The sequence below is a fragment of the Ornithodoros turicata genome, chromosome 2, assembly GCF_037126465.1.
Source record: "Ornithodoros turicata isolate Travis chromosome 2, ASM3712646v1, whole genome shotgun sequence".
Classification (NCBI taxonomy): domain Eukaryota; kingdom Metazoa; phylum Arthropoda; class Arachnida; order Ixodida; family Argasidae; genus Ornithodoros; species Ornithodoros turicata.
This window is the reverse complement of record NC_088202.1, coordinates 14,144,281-14,170,106: the sequence shown is the minus strand read 5'-3', so window position 1 is coordinate 14,170,106 and position 25,826 is coordinate 14,144,281. Positions and strand designations below refer to the sequence as shown.

Sequence of the window (25,826 nt, the reverse complement as noted above, 5' to 3'; positions counted from 1 at the left end):
ACGGAAGCGAAATTTGTCAATTGCAAAAAAGGGTCAGAATAAAGTGCAAATCTTACGTAGAATAATGGTGCCACTAGTATTTTGCGAGCACGCTGTACGGATGGGCATATTTTTGACGATTACGAGCCCGTTAGGCCGCCCACCCGACACGATCGCTCATGGAGCGTGCCCGCTGCCGCAAAGCATTGCGAGAAAAGCTGAGGAGCGCGTGACGTCAAATATCCCTCGAGCTCCATGTGCGGCTGGTAGGTGAACGGGATAAACAATGCGAATTCCGAATAACGCCTCAAAATGTTCGATTCGGAGATCTCGTGGAAGACTGAAGGCGATATATCCGATGAGAGATGGGTTCGTAGCTATGCTTCTTCGTCTCGTTTTTTCCCCGTAGCGGGAATGAGACGTACGCCGAAACGCCAAGTGGAGGTAAAGATTTGCGCCTTTCGTTTTCGTGAAAATACAGAAGGGGCCGCTCCTTCTTTCAGCCTGATGCACTTTGTTGACAACCCAAGGGTAATGAGCACCTCTGGATTTGTTTTGAACCATTCGTTAACAATATGTATGCGCACTACTTGTCTTGTTTCACCAGTCTGCAAGTAAGCAGCTTTTTGTAGGTCATTTTCGCTTCCGTCGTCCTTTAACTGGCTCACAATAAAGATGTACCATTGGAACTTCTTACAGAAAACCAAACTTCCTCGATGCCAAAGGTATTGGCCAGTTGGAATTTGTAGCTGACGCGACGATGCCTATAAGCCGCGAGTTGGTCTAGCGCGCTTTGTAATGGCGATGCGAAACCTGATAACACGTCGTAGCGCACACAGAAATATGATATTCTGGTCATCACGCATTGCAGTCTTGTCTCCAACAACACACGTATTACGAAACAACGTATTTATTCTGCAAATACTAGTGCCTGTGTGACATGCAGCTCCCGTTTGCGTAAAAGTACGAGTCTATAAGCATGTGCCAAAGTATATACCGACCATTACTTTGCTCAGTAGTTGCCGTGTTGGCCTTCTGAATTCAAGATCTGGGGTTCGAACACCACCGTGGACGGTAGTAATGTGAGGGAGGGAAACATTGCTTCCAGCACCGTGTGCAAGCGATTGCTACTTTAAAGAACCGCAGGCGGTGGAAATTATCCGCAATCCTACTCTCTGGCACGAGCACCAAGTAACGACACAGGTGTGGACGGACCCACCTTACGTGTCAATATATATACTCCCAATTATTATCATAGCATGGGTAATGCAATAAGCACGCGCTCGCTCCTCGTCCAGACTATGAGGTCGTCCTTAATTTTTATGTAAACGAGCCCGACAGCCTTCCAGGCGGCGTTGAACAAGTTGTATCGCACGTTTGAGCTGATTAACGAATCATATACGCATTCGTACGGTATTATTATATCTTCAACTTGCAATTGGTAGTCCCTGCTACTTGGTAAGACGGGAACAAGGATTGTATATGGTGCCTCATGAAAGGTGCTTGCGCGCGGCCTAGTGCCCTGTGCAGGAACCAACTATGCATGCCACGATATAACTGTGTTCAAAATCCGAGATCGCAAAATTCACCAATACCCAAAATCACGAATTGAAAAATCTGAGCTTATGTCTGCGAGGTCTGAGAATGACAGCGTTTCAGAGTAGGATATCACTGAGCAATGTGCCAGGTTCGAGTGTTTTCTATGTTCATCGAAGTCGTTTTACCGAAGGAAATGCATATTTTACCACCCGTCAGGCATAGCAGGGCGGACGCTTAGGAGCAGCGCAAAAATGAAGCGACGTTGGCTGGTTTATGGTCACGAGAGACCTATAAAGCAGGGTATCGAACCGAACCTGAACCCGAACGGAAAACCGTACCCGAACTGTTAACTTCGCCGGAATCGAACCCGAACCCGAAACACAATTTTCATCACACTGTTAAACCCGAACCGGAGTAGAACCGTAAAAAATCATAGGGGTAACCGGTTCGCAACAAAACAAGCCAGCATAAGAGTTCCCCTGAATGCCCGAAGGAAGGCACATTGGTATTGTCATCACGCGTGCGTCTCTTGGGTTTCGGAAATTTTCACCTAGCAGTCAAACGAGGACGTATACTAAGTATACGTTCAGCGTCTTCTTAACACGCTGAGGCGCAGTTATGCTTGTGAGCGTCGCGGCTAGCGCCCCACGCACGCGCTGCGGCGTCTATTCTTCAGAGACGAGGCGCCACGAGGACGAATGAAACAGGAATGAAGTAGGCCAGTTATGTAGCTCTACAGGACGAATATGTGATTAAGTTAGCGCTCAACATTGCCCTTTACACGTGAGCAGTAAAAATTAAACAAGTCAGAAACATGAGAACTGGAGAAGGAGCGTACGCAGAATTGTGCTTGTTTGATTGGTCGTGGTTTTGAAAATAAATGCAGTTCTGCTTATTGGTAGTGCAATTGTGTCGCCTTTGTTGTTGCACATTGCCTTTATGTTGTTGATTAACTAGTACACTGCTGTGAGCTCGGACACAGTAAGGCTGGCAGGCTTATTTTCGACATGCTTCAGTACGGTTCTAGATCGATTCACGCTTTTAATATAGTCTGCTGTAAGTACCGTACTCTATGTAACGCTGTCCATCTTATTAGGCTTCCTCTAAGTGTACCTTGCTGGCACCGTGCGTGTGAAAAAGAAATTTTGGGTAGAGAAAGTAGCAGGACTACACCGCTTCATGGGAGCGGAGTGTATTTGCAATAAGTGTTCATCCATTTCTCCTTTCTCTCGCTGAAGGGAGTACCTGACCGCTAAAACGCCAATGCAGACAATAGCACTAAGCTATTAGACACGCCCATTCTTTAGCGACGGAAAATAGGGACACTCGGTTAGACACAAAATAGGAAAGAACAGGTCGCAACTTTCAACCACTTTACTGGAATGAGACCAAAATACAGAAATGGTCTGTATTTTGGTCTCATTCCAGTAAAGTGGTTGAAAGTTGCGACCTGTTCTTTCCTATTCTGTGTCTAACCGAGTGTCCCTATTTTCCGTCGCTAAAGAATGGATTTGTACCAACCGGCCCTGCTTTTTCTGTTGATATTAGACACGCATTTCCTGATAAAAGCAGTTTTATGGAACACATAAAATGAGAGCGTTGAACTGGTTCGGGGCTACGTACACGGTTGGCGAACCGGTTCGATTTTTAGCGTGGCCGAACCGGAACTGAACCGGAACGAAATCAAAGCAACGCGAATCCGAACCAAACCGGAATTTTGCGGTTCGACACCCTGCTGTAAAGTTCTGCAGTGTTATTGTTCTATGGTTCCCCCGCGTGTTGTAGGCGCTGCCTAACTTTAAACTATGCCGATTGGGATATGGATTCTTGCTCCAGGCTACCCCCAGCACAGCAGTCTCGTTCACACAGTATTATCGAAACGTGCATGCATTGTAGAATACGTCGGAGCCGTAGAGTGCTACGCCCCAGCAGAACCATTTCTAGAGCGCACTCTTCTGGGCTGTGCTCTAGGAGGGTATGTGGTTATGCGAAAGAAGTATATATACATTTGCTAATACCACAGTTAACTGTGCGTATTATGAACGAAACCAAAATCCCACTTCTGCGACTAACTCAGCCTAATGGACGATCTAGTTCCAATGTGTGTGTGTGTTTTTTTCTCTGTCGCTCTCTCATTCTTCCTCTTGTTTGTTCGTTTTTTTTCTTTAGATTTTGCAACATTTCTTATGTCGGTCTTTTGGAAAGCGCGCTAGGAAACACCATCATCTCCCTACCGGACGTAGCCCAATATCCAAGGGTTAGTTGTGACGTCCGCAGTTTGCCATAACAGACATTGGATCGACCGCTGCAAGTGCATTTCTTCTCGGAGACATCTGAAAACCAGACATATTCGCAGAGCTAATGTGTGGCCCAGGATGAAATGGGTGTTCCTCCGTTTGTTCATAAAAATCCGCGAGCGTAAGATGGGACAAAATTCGTCAGAGGAAAGACTACGTGTAAGGTCTTCCCTTCCCCTCCCTCGCGCATACACAAAGAAACGTCAATTCTCGCACCCCTAGAACGCACTGAAGCTATTCTTCTTGGAATAATATTATTTTATTGTAGCTCAGAACCCTATCACTGGCCCACATTAACGAGCGTTACTCAAGGGTAACATATATCCACACCGACGGCTCTTCTACCTCAGACAGATCATCAAGTCAATTCGCGGCTGACACAACCACTAAATCATAAGGCCGTCTCTCAGCACTTCCTCCACGGCAGCAGAAGTGCCCGCTATCGTAAAAGCACTACGCCACATCAACAGCTCCCCTATCAGGACCTGAGTCATCTGCAATCGCTCCAAGGCAGCTCTATCCTCAATATCAAAGCAAGACCAAATCGTATATCATATACTCAGGACATAAAACGAGACCAAGAGCAAGGCATAAATCATATCCCTCCATTTATTTTCTGATTATTTACTTGCGCAATACCAATGTCACTTTCCGTTTGGCTATCCTTTCCCTCTCCTGTTTTCCTTTCTCGTTCCCTGTTTTTCCTTTTTTCTTCCCTCTAATGGATCTAATCTGACTGTGGTGTTCCTGGAAAGGAAGCCGCGGACGACGCAGCCAAAAACCGCCGTCAGCAAAACGAAATTATCAGACATTCCTTTCACGAAATCACATAAAAAATAACTAGAAAAAAAAAGAACTAGATAAAAAACTAATAGAAGAACGGCAGAAAGACGGGCTCGCACCATGTGGATCTCCTCAATCCAACAGATTACTTGACGTTTATCGACCCCAATGCAGAAACTGTCATTCCAGATAGAGTGGATTGACCACTAAAGACCGCATTAGGCTCGCATTAGACCATTCACCGCATTAGGCTCGGTGCGCTACTTACAACAACCATCCAACAGCGACTAGGGCTTACACGTTCGAAACTCACGCGCTGCAAGGTTCGCCAAGATATCCACCATGTCCTGATGTCATATAAGTGAACTTCAAGGGTCCCTACAGGCCCTCGGCAACAGAACCTTCTTCATCTGCTAGGTAATGGGAAGTTGGTCAGAAGCAAGAATTTGAAGCACTAAGGGCCCTCTGTGCCTTTTTAAAGACAGCGATATATATAACCGCTATTAACCCAAGCAACCTGGGATCCCCATAAGCTCCGCAAAAGAATTAGAGCTACAGGCGCCCCATGAGGCACTACTACTATTTTACTTTTATATGTAACACGTAAACTTTTAGAATATAAATGTTAACCCTGGTTCACCGTGCTGTAATTGGAACATACTTCGAAGGGACTGCGGAGAGCTCCGTCCATTTTTTGAGAGCGCGTGCCAGTTGGGTACACGCCTGACGAACCATGAGAAGGGCTTGCGTCCATTTGAAATGGGTTTGGTCCACTTGCTGCTTGCATATCTGCAGCTTTTCTAGGTCCAAGGCCAGCTGGTCTTCGAGCTCGCTTCCAGACATGCTGCCGAAAATGGTCTCTACAAAACAAAAAAGCAAGAAAAAATATACACAAGGATCTTCACTCGGTTTTCATCGTCTCCTAGTTTCACCACCAGGTTCCCCCTGCGTTATTTGTGCAACGCAAGTCAACGATGGCGTAATTTTGATAATGCACGGAACATAATTTCATATTCCCCGCGTTGTCTTTATGGCTCAAAAGGATAAGCTACCCTATGGTCACACATGGAATCTCTTGTGCGACGTAGTTTCGCATCGTGTTTAATACCGTTGAGGATCTACATATGTACATTATACATTTCTGGAATACTAACGAGGTTAAATGCCAACAGTAACGCATCAATGCCGGTAAACAGCTATCAACTTACCTAGCAAGTTGTCCCTTTCCTGGTATAGGGCTGCTAACCTCTCGCAGTGCTTGGCTAGGACCTTGAGCTCCCTCTGGGTTGCCTCGACCTGTGCTCTCGTCTGCTTCAATTCATCTTTACATACCTCCTGGTAAGCACGGACCACAATGACACTCAATACAAGTATGTTCTAGGCTTCGCACCGAAAAAAAGGTGTAAATCGGATCAACAATTACCTTTTCTGAGGGAATTGCACTACACTGGCAGTTAGGTCGACTGATACGGAGGACAACTTCGAGGCGATTGCTATACTGTCGCTTGTGTGACAACGTGAGCCTCTGCCCCGACATATGGCGACACAAGACACATTGTGTTATTTTCTTTTCATGGGGTTGTGTGTGGCACCTCACCCAAAGTTGTGCCAAATAAATGTAAGAGACGCTTGTTTGCACCAATGTGAAGCTGCATTCCAACGAGAATTTACCGAGGCCAGCTCCAGAAAGCGACGGTACAAACACATAAGCCGCCAGCAACTTTTCCCTGCGTTATATGTACGGCAAGCCAAGTTTCATAGCAAACGGGGCAATGGACGCGCATAAAATCGGTCCGGTGAATATCAAAAACTCCTTCGACTCTGATATTACCGCAAGGATTGCCGCCAGAGAGGCAGCTGCAAGCGAGTTCACGTGCTTTCCAGAACCCATTTGAATGGCTGACGCTCTCACTGCTGTGGCGTCAGAGGCTGCCGCGAAAGTTTCTTGAAGGGTTTCTATCCCGCCAGGTAGGAAACATAGAAGTGTTTCCCATGCGCAGGTGTGTGTTGTGGCTCTATGTGGAAGTCTCAGGACCAATGCGTTCCTCTTATCAATGCAATGTTAAAACGCCGTTTCTGTTAATAGAACCAACATGACTTCATACAGGTGTACAGAAAGAGAACTACAAAGTAGTTATTACCGTCTGTCTGGAATCGATTAACTCTCTCGATTCACTCGATTAACTCACTTTTCGTTTTGCGTGACCTAATACCTCAATTATGGCGTAATCTACATTAATCGATTTTGCTAGTTTCGAACTAGTATCTCATATTAGAAAGTGAACGCGTACTTCGACCCGTTCTCTATTCCAATCACGAAAGGTCTCGTTGAGGCGACGCTGCGAGGGATACAGTGTTTGACATCACTGCGCACTCTGACCAGACTTGTACGAAACTCGTTACAACTAACTATTAACTCGGTGATGAGTTACTATACAGTGGAAAGGAATAAGGACTCACTTATGTTTCTGAAATCTGTAGCTAGTACACGGATATACTAGAAGTTACTCGTACGAGTACTTTTATTTTCCTGAGTGCTCCTTTCGCTTTAGTATGAACGACTTTTTGAATTGGCCCTCCATATCCCTTCGCACGTGGTGCTCTGATAAGGACGATAGTTTCTCATCCGATATTCTTCCGATACCACCCGATATTCCTGCCACTGACCACACAGAGCCGTCTCGAAAAACCACCTGATGGTCTTCCTGACTTTTCTAATTCTGTTAAATTATGTACGCACATTCTATGAGGACGTTCTATCGACGTTCATCTTTTAAGGACATTCTGCATGAGCCATGAACTTGAGCTAGATGATGATGGGATATGTATAGATAAAATACGCGGAGAGATTGGCAGCGGCTACGAGCAGCTCCTACACAGCGTTCATTTGCCATGGCTGCAGGAAGTATACACTGAAACACATGCGTATACTGGAACACTGGAGCACTTGAGAGCGGCCACTGGACAACGACGACGATGGCCACGCGCCTGGAGTGGTGGTGGTGGTGGTGGCGATAGGGCTTGCCGTTGTCGGCCTCACGTATGTGGGCAACGTCACGACTGACGCCCTGGGGGAATGTGCGTCCTGGGCCGACTTCTAAGGGAACTGTGCCGACATGTGTCTGAAAGCGTCTGAGGAAAACTCAGGAAAAACCCCAGAAAGCACAGCCGGCACCGGGATTCGAACCCGGGTACCTCCCAGTCTCGACGTGACCTGGACGCGCCTGGAGCACCTGCTTCTCAGTTCCTCCGCTGCGGCCAATGAGATAGGCCACCGTCATCGCCTCTCCGTGGCATATACCATCATCGCCGGTCGGGACTCATGTAGAGGAACACCACCTCCTCTACACACTCATAGTTAAACAGACAGTCAGAGGGCGACAGTCAACGTCGAGACACATTCAAAGTCGAGGAACTCAGCCCGTGTTCGTCAGGAATCGTATGAGAGCGTCTATTGCAAAGCATTGGGATGGTGGATTGTTCAGGGCCATAAAGGAACTTTCAGATCGTATGGGCCGGTGGTAATCTTGAGCTTGCGCAAAACCGACCGTAAACAGGATCTCGGCCGCTCATATGCAGCGTAGCGCAGGAGGATGTGCTTAGTGTCCGATAGTGTGCCACAGGTGGAACAATTCGGGAAGCAATATTTCCTCATTCTGATGTACATTTATTCACCTATTTCCTCATTGTGGAGTAATATTACACTCCAGTAGGGAGAAAGGTGTTATGCTACTCCCTTGAGGGAGTGAGGAGATACCCTTTTGAGCGTAATTGTACTCTCCAAAAGGGTGTTATACAGGGTGTCCCAGAAAACGTGTCATTGAATTATAATAAAAAAACTACACCACCTAGAGTTATGCGGTCAATGGCATTTGTTCTAACTGGGTTTTTGCCACCTCTTCATGTGAATGTCGTGTAACGTAAGTGTAATTATGTAAATTTTTGCGAGCTTAAGTCGGAAATTTGCCTAGTAAAGGTCACTCTTTTACCCCATCAATGTAAAGAGCGTGTCTAATTTAGTGAAATTAATGATAATTGACAGAGATGTTCAGGAGCGAAAAGTGAATATTTCAGTGAGGAAATTATCTATCGAGATAACAAGCTAAAAAGATGTGCCTCACATAGAACTGTAGAAGAACACCTCATTTATGCGCGGAGAAAAAAAATAGAAAAGTACTTTTTCTTAAACTGAAGCAATTAATTTTTTCCGGCGGCATACTTGTGATGTTGGCTTCGCAGCGCGGTCACCGAGCATGTGCTCTCCTTACTCCTACTCACAAAGAAAGCTGCGAAAGACGTAGTATCAAACTAAAATTATTGCAACAGAAATGCTGGAGACTGTTCCCTAAGCTAATTAAGTCAACATTAAAAAGGTTATTTGCCTATTAACCTTTTTCGACCGCCTCAATGTCGGGGCCGCTGAGGTCCCTAGTCCTCTTGCCGGCTGTTTTCCTTTGCCCCCTTTTGGCATTTGCCGCCTTACGACTATAAAGGTTTGTTGTCTATAGGTCTCGACTTTGTACACATTTCATTTCATGGGTTTTGTTAACTTCAGGGATCAGATTTTTTCGTCTTCGTTGACAAGAATAGCGCTTGACAATGCAAACGAACGAATTGTTCTGCACAGGAAAATTCTATATTTACGGCAGTTTTAAGGCCATAGTTTGAACTTGACTCACTTGGACATGTGTAATTTGCTCCTCTTGGTTTCTTAAACCGGTCCTTTTTGATTGTGGTTGTCATTGAGCTATTCGGTATTCTGTGCTATATGTGCGCTAACTAAATATGTGCTAACATGGATGATATTGATGTTCTGAGGCTGGAACACATAGAAGGGACAAGTACAGACAAAGCCTCAAGTGCCTAACAAATTAATGATGAAAGAGGGAAGTCACTGAAAAGCTTAGCCAGCTTATCATAAATATGTTTCATCATAATTATGTGCTACATATGTGTTATATTCTGTGCGAGAGAAACTCTCGCTGAAACAAGGCGGATTTTTTTTCATGTGTTATGTCAATAACGCCAAGGAAGAATTATGTACATTATGCTACATTCGCTACAGCAAGAGCTGTCCCTTTTCGTCAAGGGATTGTTTGCAGCAACCTGACAGCATGAGACCGCAGCGAAAGAATACCGTGTTTTTGTGCCAGGTACTGTGAAGGCATTTCTGTATCTCAAAGGAGGATCGTAGCCTTCCTTTGATTTTCGTTTTTGACCACTCATACTGCTCAAAACGTAACTTTCACACGAGTGGCAATCGCGAACAACTGGGATGGACAGAGAACACCGATAATCGAATATAAATCTAATTCCTTGTTTTCTGGGTAAAGGTTATAGTAAAACAAGCTACGGCAAATGAAGAAATGAAGGAAAGCGATTCAACGCTTACCCTGTGGATATTATTTGCTGTACTAGCACAGCCTATAAGTTTCATCGACGTGTTTCAATAGGTTCAAAATAGCGGACAGCTCAATGACAACCACAATAAAAAAGACAAGCGGTTTATTAAACCAGGAAGAGCAGATTACACATGTCCAAATCAGTCGAGTTCAAATTATGGTGTTTTAAAACTGCCACAAACACATAATTTTCCAGTGAAGAAATATCTGCTTTTTCATTGGTCAAGCGCCATTATTGTCAACGAAGATATTTAAAAAAAATCCGTGACTGTGTGAGGAAGCAGAAACCGAAGACGGAGTGCAAGTTGTACAAGGTCGACATCTATATAGACAGCAGTAAAGCATTACAGTCACGGTGTACTACATGAAGTAATTAAACGTAGGACAAACACAACACAAGCCTCATAACGCCCACTTGCATACTTCAATCGAATGCAATGGGCTCGAATCGCACTGCTTGTGCCTTTTCTTTAACTGGCCTAACTTAACTTTAAAGTCGTATGGCGGCAAAGACCGAAAGCGCGAAATGGAAAACAGCCGTCAAGTGAACTTGAAGCGAGCTTGGGGCATCTGCGACCGCGACACTGTGACGGTCGGAAAAGGTCAGTAGGCAAATTACCTTTTTAATATTGACTTAATTAGCTTAGAGAACAGTTTCCAGCATTTGTGTTGTAAGAATTTGAGCTTTATACTACTTTTTGGTAGTGAGCAGGAGTAGGGCGCGCTCAGACTCGGTGAACGAGCTGCGAGGTCAATGTCGCAGGTATGCCGCCGAAGAGAGAGAAAAAAAAAGGTTTCTTTGGTTTAACAAAGATGACTTATCCTAATTTTTTCTCCGCTGATACGTGAGGTGTTCTTCCACAGTTCTAATGTGAAGCACATCTTTCTAGCATATTATCGCGGTTGAAACTTCCATGAGTTTACGATTTTTTATACACCTAAATCGCTGAGAACGAGTTCAAACGTTTTTATCAGAAGGCAGTCCTTATGGACTTTACACCTGCTTTGGATTTTGTTACAGGCTGCAGTTATTCTTATGAAAAATAGCCAATTCGGGTGTTTCACACAATCCCCCAAATCATAAATCTTGCGGCAGACTACTGAGGCTCAGTCAGCTGGTGACATGGTCCTTCTAGAAAATACGTTTAAAGTTTGAGTTTTTTCGATGGAGTAGAACGCTCACGACACGCTCCCATAAGTGGTATGGTTCTTGCTCGCAGTGCAATCTTCAGAGCCCTCTTGCGTCGGAACGCGACGGCCTTTGAGGCTACTATTTGAAATTTTTTTCGTGACAATCGGCGGTGGTCGAGCAGCATCGCTGGATCACTTGGCGTGGAATGCTGTTTCTTTAGGTATGTATTACCCCGTCTGCTGTAAAACTTCGTAAGGAAGTTCGCATCGGTGCAAATTAAGGGCTAATTTCGTTTACCTTGGTCTAAGCAATTACAACGGAGACAGAAGGCTAGGGGGTGAAACTCCCCATAGACCCAAGCGCGGGCGCGCGACTACAGAAAGTCACGTTGGAAGAAGGATAAAAGTGCAGACCAGACAGGTAGCGACGCGCAGCGCTGCTTTTGTTTTGCGCTTTTGCGCGAAAGTTATGGGACAGCCGTGCCCTTCGCGAGTCGTACGGCAGCTACTACGAATTTTAACTAATGGCATTTATTCGGATAATAAACATCATACATGCCAATTACATTGTACTTCTCGTTCCACGCAATCCACAGAAACAATTCCGTTTTGTCGGCTTTCTGCTATGTTGAGCAGACGACTGCAGAAAAGCGCTATATTTTTGTGCTTTTATTGTGTAGCGGGCTTGTGCGCTAGTTCTGTCTCTCGTGCCGCGTACCTGCCTACAAAGTATGCACGTTGCTCGATCATCCCAAAGCCCTACACGATCTGGAGGCACTGTGGGACCCAAACGCAAACCGCCGAGCTACGGCGTCGAGCAAGACATGCTGACAGCCGGCGGGCAAGCGACAGCATCGCGGGACCGCTCGATTCATATGTTTTGCGTTCTCGTGGAACAGATGGCGCTGCAGGCAAGAGCACCGCAGTGCCGTGTATTGAAAGGGAGTCTGGCAATTAGGAGGAGCCTAAAAAGAGGCTCGAGCTGTCAATCAAACTTGTGCGCATTTCATTGGTTGCGCGGTTTTCCATGTTGACCGCCATGACACCAAAATTTCTCCAAAATGGAGGATGGTGTCTGGAACGGTGAAGCGGAGATGTGGAGATGTGACATAAACTTTTCACAGACTACTTCTAATTTCAAGCTGTGAATATATATCCTCATGTGCGCATATGCCTAATCAGCTTCAATTTTCGCTCCGCCGTCATTATTTACGCAAAAATTTGATGTTTTATCGCCAACATTGGGCCTAGTTAACACCGTGATCACAAGAAAATAGGAAGAAAGACCCTCCTGATACGTAAGATTTTACGTTGTATCATCGTATTTTATTTATATATCTTTGAGCACTTTTTATTCACCTATTCACCTAAATATATTTACCTTACGTGATTTAAAATTTCATACCAGCAGCTGTCTGCCACCACACCGTAATACACGGCACTCGAGCGCCGCAGTGCCATGTATTAAAAGGAAGTCTGGCTATCAATGGGATCTGCATATACATGAAGCTCCACTCACTTTGAGAGGTATCGATCTATACCATCATAGGCCGAAATGCAGTTAACGGTGGGCCATCCAGCACTTATACCTCAACCTTATTTACTGGGTTCCACCATTTTGGACAAACTCTACATTCATTTGGATTGAAACGGATACCACTGGTGACAGACCAAAACGGCGGATTTCGCGTCCACTTCTATCAACGCCATCTGTATAAAAAGAGGCATGTTGGGAAGCCCCAAAGCTGTAGAGCAGGTTGCTGGCAAAACTGATGGGCCGGCAGAACCGCTTCTTCATAACAGACGGCTGCCGGTATGAACTTTTACTCACGTAACGTATGTAGATGTAATCAAAAATGCGTAAAGCTGTTTGTATAAATAAAATTCAATGCTATAATGCAAAGTCTTACGCATCAGGGGTGTCTTTCTTGCTATTTTTGTGGGATTGCGGTCTTAACTGGGCCTAACGATAGCGACAAAACATCCCATTTTCGCGTAGATAATGATGACGGAGGGAAAGATGAAGAAGGTTTTACAAGTACGTACATGAGGATATACACTCACAGTATGAAATCAAAGTAGTCTGTGAAAATTTTTTGTCACGAAATCTCCGCTTCGCCGCTCCAAGCCCCTTGGAGAGTCTTGGAGAAACCTTGGAGAAAATTTTTTGTCATGGCGGCCCCCATTGAAAACGACAACCAATAAAATGCGCCCAACTTTGATTGACAGGTCGAGCCTCTGGGCTCCTCCTGTTGGCAAAAATCCCCTTTAATAGATGGCACTGGAGCGCCGCTCCTGATACATTGTCTGGTCGCGGGAGAGAGTGAAGTTTCACCTCCTTGCCTTCTTTCTCCGTGGTTAGGGCGAAGTGTCGCAACCTTTAAGAACGCTTCGGCAGTTCCCGTGACTTGCCGGGAAACGCCAAAGAGTGGTATAGCAGGTCTACTGTTCGTCTTTGTGTGTGTGTTGTTATACTTAGTATGTCGAGCTGTCCCACGTCAGTTCAGGCAGGGAGGTATTTATAGAGTTTTTTTTTATATTTAGAAGCTCAACGTACATGATGACCAACATCGATAAAATGAATAATTTCCACGGAATAGTTTTCGCGCAAAAAAATCGGGAAAATCCGGCCCAGAATTAGAGTGTTTTAGTTTTGCAGTGTTTGCACGCGTATATCTCCCGAGTATTAAAAGTCACTGCAGTGATTTTTTTTTATGCTTTAGTATGCCTACACGCCAGCAGTCTGAGCGCAAATTTTAGCGCGCACGAGCAATGCTATGTGATATAAAAAATGGCGAACATGCTCTCTCGCGCAGTTTTCTTCCAACTCCGACGCGTGATTTATCTGGCTGTAGATATTCCTCACTGTCATATTTGGTGTTAATTCACTCCGCCTTTAATGCTGTTTCACCTTATATATATATATATATATATCGCGCGTATACCCCCTACGGGTATCTGCTGAAACAGGCAAATGTTAAGCTATATTTCGAAAAAACGAGGATTTTGAGCGTCCGTTTCTCGAAAAGGCCCCTTTTCATTTCATTTATATTTTGCCAGGACATGGCCCGATGTTAGATCTTTCATCTTACGTAACAAAATTCTGCTTCAAAAAGCGTACACTGGCGAATAGCGCGTTAAAACGCGGCCCTAGTCTGCGTGCGTACGCGTCGGAGCCCGGCTGCCGGTACCGCGGGATGGCAGGCCTCGTGTCGATGCTCCCTTTCTTTGGGTAAGGTTGTCTTGCCTTAGCTTTACCTGACCTATTCGTCGGCAAACTTTTGACGTCCTGCTGAAGAACGCCTCGGAGTGAGTTATTTCCAACAAAGCATCTGAATGAAATCCTACGTTGCCGTAAAGCCGTATTTCAACGGCTAGGTCAAACTGAATGGTCAGCGAAGGTAAAACCTCACTCTTGCAAGCTCCGTACACGGTAATACCAATACTGTACAAATAAATATCGGGTTAGGAATTGCTTTTTCCAGGGTTCGCGCAAGTCCCTCCAAAGCTTGCTTTACTTCATTATACGATATTTTTGAGTTATGCAGAGTGCTTTTAGCACAAAACGCTGTTCTCTGCTGAACTTGCAGCAGTACATTTCTTCTCTGAGCTATGCAAGTGGATGGGTTCTCGCATTTGTCATAATTACATTAAAGACGTTCAGAGCAGAGGCATGCGGGAGACGCACCTAATGCACTTCGATTTCGCTCAAAACTGGACAGTAGCCATGCCTAGCGAAATACAAGTGTGCCACTGGGGAAAACAGAGAAACATATTTCTATATTTACATGTACGGTAACAGCTGACACAGGAACGCACAATTTTGGTGTGGTGAGCGAAGACTTGTTTCGCGACTCAGCACAGTCACTGTTAGCTTCCATAGCTATTGAAGAATGTCTTGACGAGCATGTTCCTCTTGCAGCAAATGAGTTACGTGTCAGATGGAGCGGCGAGCCATTTTAAAAATCGGCACAGGCTCTATGAGCTCTCCAAATCTACTTTTGCGAGCGCGAAATGGGTATTCAGGAACAGGCCATGACAAAAGTGAGTGTGACATGATCGGTGGTATAATCAAGCACCATGCCACGACACCTAACTTGCGTTCACTCGAGCAAGACGTCATCTTAGAGTCACAAGACATGATAACGTGCTTGCCAAAATACCTAACGCGCGTCCATTTACACCATGTACGGGCTGAGGACGTGGCTTCTTTTAGAATGCAAAAGACAAAGGAATTGGTAAACGTATACCACATCAAAGTGGCATACAAGGGGGGGGGGGATATGTTTAATGCAAAGTAAGAAGAAAAAAAGGGAAGGGAAAGGTTAGCCACGGTGTGGGCTTGCTATTCCCTAATGCTTTCAAGCAAACAAAAGAAAACAGCTGGGATACAGAAAATCATCAAAAAATTCAGAAGAAACAGCTCCTTCACTAATCGTTGCGCATAGGACGCATCAGAGAATGCCCAGGAGTTCAGATTCCCGAAGGAATCGTGTCAGCGCAGACGTGACTTCAGCGTGCTGGGTAGGGCCAAGTAGCACCGCGAGGGAAAGCTCTCGGTAGCCTAGATGAGCAAGGCGGCGCCGGAGACTCGATCGGTGATCTTCGTACCGCTGGCAGGCAATGAGAATGTGTGGCACATCGGCTTCTACGTTGCACGTTGGGCAAAGAGGTGATGGGTGCTGATTCATCTTAAATAGGAGGAGAGGAGTTCGGGCCACATTCAGCCGCAGCAGATGAAGCAGCGATTCCTCGATGCGCGGGATGCGGCCAGGCACAGCATATGTCATTAAAGGGTCAATGGATTTAGGGAAGGCATTGGTTCGTATAGCTTCTTGCTGAAAGAGCTGTGTGCGGTTGGCAATGAAGCGGCGGATTTTCAGCTGGCACATAGATTGCGCAAGGGGAAAGACAGTTGTTTGCTCAGCGTCGTGGGCTTGCCGAGCAAGAGCGTCAGCACGATCATTGCCTGAAATTCCGACATGGCTCGGAATCCATTGGAACACCACTTCGTGTCCCAGTGATACAAGTTCAGAGTGCAGGGCGATGATCGTAGTGTAGGTGTTACTGATGACTGCGGCAGAGTAAGAGGCCAGCGCCTCCAGAGCCACTTTACTGTCGGTGAGGACCGACCAGGCCCTGGCATACAAGGTTCGCATGCGTGGCAAAGCAAGACATCGGAAAATCGAGGCCGGGAAACATGCATATAGCTAGTACCGTGGACAGTGAATGCAGAAGAGTGACGTGCCACGTGCATGCTGGGATTGGTGCATTGAACCCTATGTTCAAGTCTGGAATTGAGGGGGAGTCCGGACCCCTGGACCCTCCCCCCTAGATTCGCGCCTGTAAAGTTGTCACTTTCTTGTACGACATCGACAGGAGGTCGGACGGAGGGCAGCCGGACTATGACACGTATGCACGCAGACTAGGACCGCGTTTTAACACGCTAATCGCCAGTGTACGCCTTTTGACGCAGAATTTTTTTACGTAAGATGAAAGGGCTGACATCGGGCCATGTACTTGCAAAATATAAATGAAATAAAAAGGGGAAACGGACGCTCAAAATCCTTGTTTTTTCGAAATATCCCTTAGCATTTGCCTGTTTCAACAGATACCTGTAAGGGCCATACGCGCGATATATATATAAGATGAAAGAGCATTAAAAGCTGAGTGAAGTGATACCAAATATGGTAGTGACGAATATCTACAGTTAGAGAAGTCACGCGTCGAAGTTGGAACAAAACTGCACGAGAGAGCATGTTCGCCATTTTTTATAACAGAGAGCGTTGCTCCTGCGCCAAAATTTGCGCTCGGACTGATGGCCTGTAGGCATACTAAAGCATAAAAAAATTTCACTTCAGTATCCTTTAAGACTCGGGAGATATGGCAAAACTGAAACACTCGAATTCAGGGTCGGATTTTCTCGATTTTTTTGCGCGAAAGCTATTGCGTAGAAATTATTCATTTTACCGCTGTTGGTCATCATGTACGATGAGCTTCTAAATATAAAAAAGAAAATAATGAAAATCCAGGAAGTCGATGGGACCTCCCTGCCTGAACTGACGTGAAACCGGCCCCTTGTTTTCTTACTGTAGGGTATCAAACGTAGTCACGCGCACACTCAGAAAACCATACATTCTAGTATAGCATATATACCAAAAATATGTACCAGTCTGTTAAGGGCGTCCAGATAGTCTTCCTGCTCAGGCTGAAGCTCCTCTGCTCGACGTTGCTCAAGAAGCACCTGTTTGACAGTCTTCAATTGATCCTCACCAAGACAGCTCTGCAACGCCCTCCTGTTTGTGCGGAGAATAATACGTGTCTCTGTAATGACCACATACACCATTGTAACCTGTTCCGTATAATGCTTTTACGGATGATTGGATGATAGATGTCGTCGAGCTGTTAACTCGGTTGCTAAAGAAAGGGCCCTTCAGATGACAAGGGTGAAAAACATGGAAGGAACTCGCAATGTTTCAATGTGTTTCTCGCAATGTGTTTCCCAAACACTTACACTATAATATCGCATCGTGCAAGCAAATAGCGAGTTTTAGTACATCGGAAGAGCACTACGAAAACGACAGACAAAGGAAGTTGTCAAGTCCAAGCTTAGTAATGTGACGTTATACCCCTGTCAGACAAATTAATTTACTGAATTTAGACTACTCTAGTGTCACTTTCAACGAGGGACACTTGCAGTTAGCGTCATTCGTGTGCTGTCACAGGACATCTTTTATTGACACTCGGCAGAAAGTGCGCTAACGATTTCGTGAGTTCCCCAAACTAACGTCACTTGTCTTCGTCTGACCGAGTGTGTAGCCTCGACGGCAGACTTTGTGATAGAGGTAAAAATTTGGTGAAAAAAGGGATGGGCCCCGACGGCACAATATTTTTAAATAAGTGTTCTCAACAGCGTGTTTATTTTACTTTACTACAGTTTGACATTGTGCCGAAAAAACATGCCATCACTCTCGTGAACAGCCTGTGAGAACGGTGGCGGCCATGTTTGAGGACAATTTGTTTGTCCTCAACCATGGTCCTCAACATGTCCTCACATGTCATCCTAACACATGTCCTCCTAACATGTCCTCAAAATTTGTTTGGAAGAGGATTTGCAGGAGGTGAATCTAAATCATAGAAAACCATTCTGAGGATGGCATTGCGATGCACGCCTAACAATTTTGCCGACGTTTATTCTTATCTGTCGTAATTGCAATCATGCTTTAAGTGACACTTATACTTAAGCCGTGTCGCAAGCACGTAGTGAAAGTGATATTCGCTTGGTTGGAGTGGGCTTCACGAAAATGATACCAAATTAGCTCGTGTGATTGGGCTATAACTCGCTTCCAAGAAACAGGGCGATTTGCTTATGTTTTCGGTACCGTTATCATTAACACGGTCAGGGAGGCGAAGTTCGTTCAGTGTAGTGATAACTTGATGCGTCGAGAAATATAATCGAAACCAATGTATTCAACAGCGGGCAGCACTGCGCTCAGCGCTGTCCAATAAGCGTATTCCGAACACTTATCTCGGCGCATCAAGTTATGTCTGTACAGAACGACCATAGCCTACTAAATCTCTCTAATATTTTGCTTGAAAGCAACCAGCTAGAACCGCACTGATCAAGTCCTTTGGCTGTAAGCCTGTCATTGTGGGTGATTCGTGTACCGACGCCATATTGATTCAAGAAGGTCTGCCTTCCTTCATTATTTTGCTATATATAATCAAATGGAAACTCTTTACGCAATGACGGGAAGGTACATCAATCCACGACCTACTACTACATCTAGAAACCTGGAAATACGGCAGTCGCCTTTGGAAGGAATGTAAGTGAGGCTCCTGCACATGACGTCACGCGCAGCCTTTGAGCCACGTGACATGGGAAAACATGGGGATGCGCCACAGGCGTCTTTCGGCGGGCCCAATGAGGTAACAGCGTGTTTTTTCTTTCTTTTTTTCGCAATATCCCCTCGCAATTCCACGCATACCGCGGCAACTAACGGCATGCCCTGCTATTGTGACTATGTTTGCACTGGCCACGCGGCCAAAAGTGACGTCATTACACAAGCTTCATTGCAGATGCTGAACAAACGCTTAAAGGGGTTGTGACACTTTGATAGATGTGGTCCATTAAATCATGCACACATTGTATTGCACGCAAGAGTATCGAGGAAAAACAATAATTATTTTTTAGGTGTCACATTTGGCGAGATATCGACCCTTGAGCACGCGTACGCGTCACGCTCTGACATCAGAGAAGCGAGAGCTGCGACCACCCCATTGCTAGTCTTAAGCACGCGACCTCTCTCGCGCTGCCTCACTGGGGGACACGCGGGCAGAGCTGGATGAGTTTCCGTGTTCGTGGTGCCGGTGATCTATTCTGGTTGCACATTACCCCCCTTTCCTGTAAAGCTTCAAATCCAGGTCCACATCAGTGAAAGCAACCGTCTATTACGATTGTCTGGGATAACTTGGGGCGAAGTGTCGCAACCCGTTTAGACAAATGCAACATTTAAGCCTCACGAACGCCCAAGCCATGACCTGGGAAACGGCTTTTGAGGAAAGTCAGAGAGAGTGGACGAAAGCGCGCTGTCAGCGTAGTGAAATTGGTAGCACACCTGACCCTCAATCAGAGAGGTCCCTCAATTCGAGTCCCGCCACCGGCACTCGCTGACTGTTCATTAATTGCCACTTTCAGCTCGTGGAGGAGCCGGGTGAGGAGTTAGTTACTGTAGAGGCCGCTAGAAGTGCCACTAGTGCTGCCTGTTTTTGGACACATGCCAATGACATGGTCGTGTGCTGAATGGTCTGCTGCTTGCTATGCACGCGCTACCCTTGTCTTCAACAACAACTTTGTTTTGGAGATAGTGAAGTCAGTTGTAAGCATTTCTATGGCTCTCACAAATTGCCACGCTTTCAACGAATCACGTGATACCATATAGTAGAAACTAGCGCCAAATCCACGAGCGAAGCGCGTTTCCCTGGATCTGATTCGGGCAACTTCTGAGCTGCTAAGAAGTACGACTAACGATCAGGCATTGTTTAGTCCAGATAACTAGAGAGAATCCCCAGACAAGAAAAAAACATTACATTTCGTGGCCCATCCTCTGTCGCTCAGCATCCAGTGCCGCAGCAGTGCCTTCCAGCTGCTGCAGCTGATCAGCGTGAACCTGGTAGCTCTGCAGGATACGATGCTGCTCATAATGTTGAATTTCCCGCTCATATCGCAGGTACCTCAAAAGAGATTCTTGAGACACCTGCGTGGCAATTACAACGAAAGGTGAGACCGCGTCGTACGTTCACGTAAGACATAGTATGAATAGGACCTACCTCATTACGCTCCGACTGTGGCAGTGCATTTGTACAAGAGTTCTGCTGCGGCTTCACAACGGCTGCGGCAGTGTCTTTTTGTGGATATGTCGGCTGAAACAATGGCACAGTGTAAGAAAGTGGTCTTGGTCCAACCACAGTAGCACTTAGTGCAGAGAAATTGCGGTGCCGCCATCTGACGGCTGTCATTGCTAGTATCACTTCACGACATGGTGAAGTGGGACAGGTTACCAAATCTAGGCTGCCAACGAGAAGTAGCATGTTGTTTTGAAAGTCATGCCTACTGGTGGAGGAAATTTGAACTTTTCTGGTGGTTGTCATGCTATGTGTTCCCCTTCAGCCACGACAATGTATGCGCCACAGGCAGTCGTTTTTAGCGTCGAGCGTCTTTGGAACGGCTACGCAGGGTGAACGAGTCTCATTTCCGTTGTAGAAAAAGCCTGAGCTTGGGTAAGAGAACGACAGAAAGGATTGCTGCCTTGAGCTGCTTGTGCTGTGTCGTCCTTTCTGTCGTTGTCTTGCCCAAGCTCAGGCTTTTTCTGCAACGGATTTCATTCACCAGTTTGCCTGTATGCACGCTATTTTATGAGTCTAGTTTGCACATCGTGAACAATAGAAACAGGTCCAGCATCTAACCTTTCCTCTCTTTCTTTTTTCAATAAACATCCTCCCCCCCCAGAGCGTCCACATAGAGGACGGCTGACACTAGACGGATAGCTTATCCTCTCCTCTGGTGCCAACAATCGCAGTTGTAGTTGCGTGACGTGTTCAAGTTCCCCGTCATTTTGAAGTGGTAGTTTTATATGGCCAGCCAGCGTCGACTATGGTGAGCCATACAAAGGAGTGCAGACGCGCGAAGATCAGGATCAGGGCAAGGTAGAGTGCAGGACAACTGTTTGCGGAACACGCTACAGCGCATTCCTTCCTCAGAATGACACGCACGGACAACGGGCAGCACGGACTTACAGACATGTTCCCGGGTTACCCAACCACCTCTTTACAACTCCGTACGGCCCTATCCGCTGTAAGCGTGTCACTCTGGGGAAGTAATGCGTCGGTGAGTATTAAACGTCTGTCCAGTACTGTACTATAAATAAAGCTACCGCATTTAAACGTGTTTAGTAGAATACCCAAAGATGCAGGTGTTGCTTTTTAATTTTTGACACAATTAAAACCAAAGTCCCTAAAGATGTAGTTGCCAAAGAACGCGTTTACAGTGCTACCTGTGTAACGAAGCATCCTTAGCGAGCACAAGTGAGCTAAACTGTTATTTTTTACCTTTTCCAAAAACCAAATACAGTCGTGTCATAAGTGCCACCCACGAATACGTCAGTGAAACGTCACAACACAAGTTCAACACGAGGCCTCAATGAATACTACCTGCGGTATTAAAATGCCGGTCTCACTGGCGGCTATTTGCGAACGCAAAGTTTCTAGCAGAGGACATAGGCACGCAGTTGTGCGTAATACCTTTGTCTAATGCAACAACAACACCAACTTTATTTTGAGGTGATAAACGATGCAGAACGACAAATGCAAAACGATGATCCTAAGGAGAATATTAATCTTGAACCATACGTTGAATGTAACCTCAGAAAATGATAGAAAAGACTTCTCTTCAGTAAAAGCTTTCATGGAGGCTAGTTCCATCTTAAATCGAACAATCCGGTACATTTGATGTCTCGAATGAACGGGAAAAAAATATATGTTGAAGCCATCGGTGAGTTAGGAGAAATAAACGCTTTCCGAATTCTCTGCGCTGCGCGGTTCGGGAAGTAGGAGAGGAGGAAAAAACTGCCTCTCATAAGACGATGTCGTCGCGCGCGGGTTTGACCGTTCGCTACAAGGCTATTTCTTGTCGCATTATAGAAATTTCTTGATCTGGCTTTAGACCACTTAGGGCACAATAGGATCCTGCGTTGGCAGTGCTGTACCGGTTTCTGTTTGAATGCAAAAAAAATATCAAAGTTGACTCAAAGTGCCGAAAACAAACACCATATTCACTGGAGCTTTGCGGACGATGTACAAAACGGATAAGATTGAGCTTTATGCCGTTTCATTTGTCATTCATCTGGCTATCGAATGATGTATAATTTATTGCTCTACTCTGTCAGGAACATAAGCTATACCCCTTTCAGTAACACCATACCGCCGAAAAATGACGAATTTCGGAAGCCTTTATCTAAAAAACCCCACCAAAAACTTGCCTCGAAAATTTTATATGTTGTAGGTAGTTCCTTAGACTATGCACAGAAGAAAAATCAAAAGTCGGACTTTATCGGTAGGCGCACTGTGAATTTTTTGCCAGCCCTATACGCGGAGCGCATTCAAGCCGTGGCACCGTGTCCCGCGTGTTGCAAAATCGAATTTTCCAAAGGGACTTTCAACTTCTGTCTTCACATAAAAAGTAATTGCTATCATTTGAAACCGTTCTGAGCGCTTGCGTTCATAATAGTGTTGTAATCACCGAATGTAGATTGGGGAGCAACCATATGTGCTCACATTTTTTGCGGGATGACACACATGCATTGCAAGTGCTGGGAGCCCGTGAAGAACAGAATGCTTTAGAATACTTTTGCGTCTTTATAAGAGGTATATTTGTCCACGGTGATCATATCGAAGCATATTTACAGTACACAGAATAACAAGAACTTGACAGCGAAGAAGACAAGGTGACGAAGGCAAGAAGGTAACGAAAGTTATGCAGAGCATTCCGGGTGGATGAGAGTGCTCGTGTCATGAACTGCTTTAGGCCGTTGTGGAAGCCACTTTCCTTAATGTTACTTTTGATGGCAGGTTCTTGTCAGATTTTCTTTCAAATGTGGGCCACATTGCTCCGTGTTGTGATTCAGCCACCTTTGCTGTGAAGTACTTGAAGCAGCTTCTGCATAGCTGGCCCATTTCTGTTACGCCTTCGGCTTGATCTGCTGGAACCACAGTCTTTATGGCAGCTACGCCGATCTCCGAAGCAAAGCGAAAATCCTTTGTCTATAGCACTTCTTTCTTGTGTATGAGGCGGTATATATATATATATATATAGTCAGCGAAGTCCACACGATCAGCACTGTACAACAAAGAGACCATTCAGGTAGGTGTGATACCAGGACGACACACTACAGTAATGCAGATGTCGTCGCACACTCTGTATAAGGGCACTCCATGCACTTCTGTAGTCGAGAAGTGAGTGAAGCGTCTTCTGTGTGTAGGCGAAACTTTGCGCATGGTGTCTTCAGGGAGTAAATGCGATCAGGACCTTCCCATGGTCGCAGCATGTCGAACCGAATAACATATTGGACAGCGGCGCCAGTCGAGCTGTTTCGGCAAGGTTCATAAAAGGCACCATGAATTAGCTTTGAGTGTGTGCGTATGACACTACAACATTTTCCTCAGTGCAATTTCCCCCGTCCGAGGTCATGGGGCCGTAGGAAAGGAAATGTTTCAAATAATACTGGAAGTCACTGCGTCCCTCCTGCCATAATGCGTACAGTAAATATGGTTGTTTAGAATAACCCTGAACAGAACTCTTACAAAGATGTAAAATCATTCTGTTCTTCCCGGGTCCCAGCACTTGCAATGCATGTGTGACATCCCGCAAAAAATGCGAGCACATCTGGTTGCTCCACAATCTCAGTGCATTCAGCGATTACACCATTGTTATGAACGCAAACGCTCAGAACCTTGAGAAGGAAACCTTGAAACCTCAGAATGGTTTCAAATGACAGCAATTACTTTTTATATGAAGACAGAAGTTGAAAGTCCCTTTGGAAAATTTTATTTTGCAACACGCGGGACACGGTGTCTCCGCTTGAATGCGCTCCGCGTATAGGGCTGGCAAAAAATTCACAGTGCGCCTACCGATCAAGTCCGAATTTTGATTTTGACTCTGTGCATAGTCTAAGGAACTACCTACAACATATAAAATTTTCGAGGAAAGTTTTTGGTGGTGTTTTTTAGATAAAGGCTTCCGAAATTCGTCATTTTTCGGTGGTATGGTGCTACTAAAAGAGGTATCGCTTACGTTCCTTACAGAGTAGAGCAACACATTATACATCATTCGATAGCCCTATGAATGACAAATTAAACGGCATAAAGCTCAGTCTTATCCGTTTTGTATTTCGTCCGCAAAGCTGCAGTGAATATGGTGCTTTTCGGCACTTTGAGTCAACTTTGATAATTTTTTGCAGACAAACAAAAACCGGTACAGCACTGCCAACGAAGGATGCTATTGTGCCTTAAGTAGTCTAAAGCCAGATCAAGAAATTACTATAATGCGAGAAGAAATGGCATTGTAGCGAACGCTCAAACCCGCTCGCGACGACGTCGCCTTATGGGAGGCAGTTTTTTCCTCCTCTCCTATTTCCCGAACCGCGCAGCGCAGAGAATTCGGAAAGCGTTTATTTCTCCTAACTCACCGATGGCTTCAACATATATTTTTTCCCCGTTCATTCGAGACATCAAGTGTACCGGATTGTTCGATTTGAGATGGAACTAGCCTGGATACGTCCTCAATGGCACATGCCAAACTTAGTCCTTCACAGCCCTGGCTAGGGAACTCGCGGCACGCGGGCCGCCTGCGGTCCAGTTCCGCTCCTCTTGCGGCCCAGCGCAGAACAAGCACACGACAGAAATTCCGGTGCTTAGGAGTTGTTGTTGGTTACGGGCTTGAGGAGAGGCACTGGGCTGGCTTGACAGAGGTGGCGGCACTGCAAGCGATTTCATCAGGCGAAAGCGCGCGCTCTGTGTTGCCTTTGCCGCTCTTAATAAAGTTAACAAAAGGTGTTCGTTGCGCTCTCTTACCGTAACTTTGTGAATGCAACAAGACATGGAAAATGCGAGCTTTCAGTACATTGCACTTAAAAGTAATAGTTAGAGGGATTTTTAGCTTGATCGACCGCTTAATAATTGCGGCAGGCTAATTTAGACTGACTTTGAAATGGTTTCAAATATGTTCTGCGGCCCTGGAAAAAAAATCGACGAGATGGGGAATGAAATGTGGCCCCTAGGATCCCGATCGGATCCCTAGGATCGGAAAGGTTCCCGATCTCTATACTATACTATACTATACTATACTATACTCTATACTAGTACATGGTAACAACTCCGTAGCGCAGCATAAGCGATGCATGCAACATAACTTCTTCTTGTTATTTTGTTGTTTCGAGGCAAACCATGGGGTCCTATATCGACAACTGTACTGTTAACACGTTTGGTCGAACGCTATGTCCCGCCGTGTATGTATGAGCAAAGTGAGTATGCGTAAGGATGCATTCAAACTGTCCGCACGTCATTCTATTGGAGGTTTGAGAAACCTTCAATATATTGGACAATGGTATTGAGCGCCAGACACGTCAGTGACGTAGATTTG

The 25,826-nt window shown here is 45.6% G+C and overlaps 1 protein-coding gene across 1 annotated transcript in view; it reads right to left on the bottom strand.

The window, feature by feature from the left end:
- LOC135383127 (uncharacterized) overlaps nucleotides 1-25,826 on the bottom strand; it is an 86,696-nt gene that overhangs the window by 15,792 nt on the left and 45,078 nt on the right. Inside the window, exons 3-7 of the mRNA XM_064612735.1 lie at nucleotides 20,462-20,554; nucleotides 20,222-20,388; nucleotides 17,301-17,427; nucleotides 5,807-5,933; nucleotides 5,260-5,458 (exon numbers count right to left, since the gene is read on the bottom strand). Of these exons, the coding sequence (XP_064468805.1) occupies nucleotides 5,260-5,458; nucleotides 5,807-5,933; nucleotides 17,301-17,427; nucleotides 20,222-20,388; nucleotides 20,462-20,554 (713 nt within the window). The remainder of the gene's footprint in view (nucleotides 1-5,259; nucleotides 5,459-5,806; nucleotides 5,934-17,300; nucleotides 17,428-20,221; nucleotides 20,389-20,461; nucleotides 20,555-25,826) is intronic.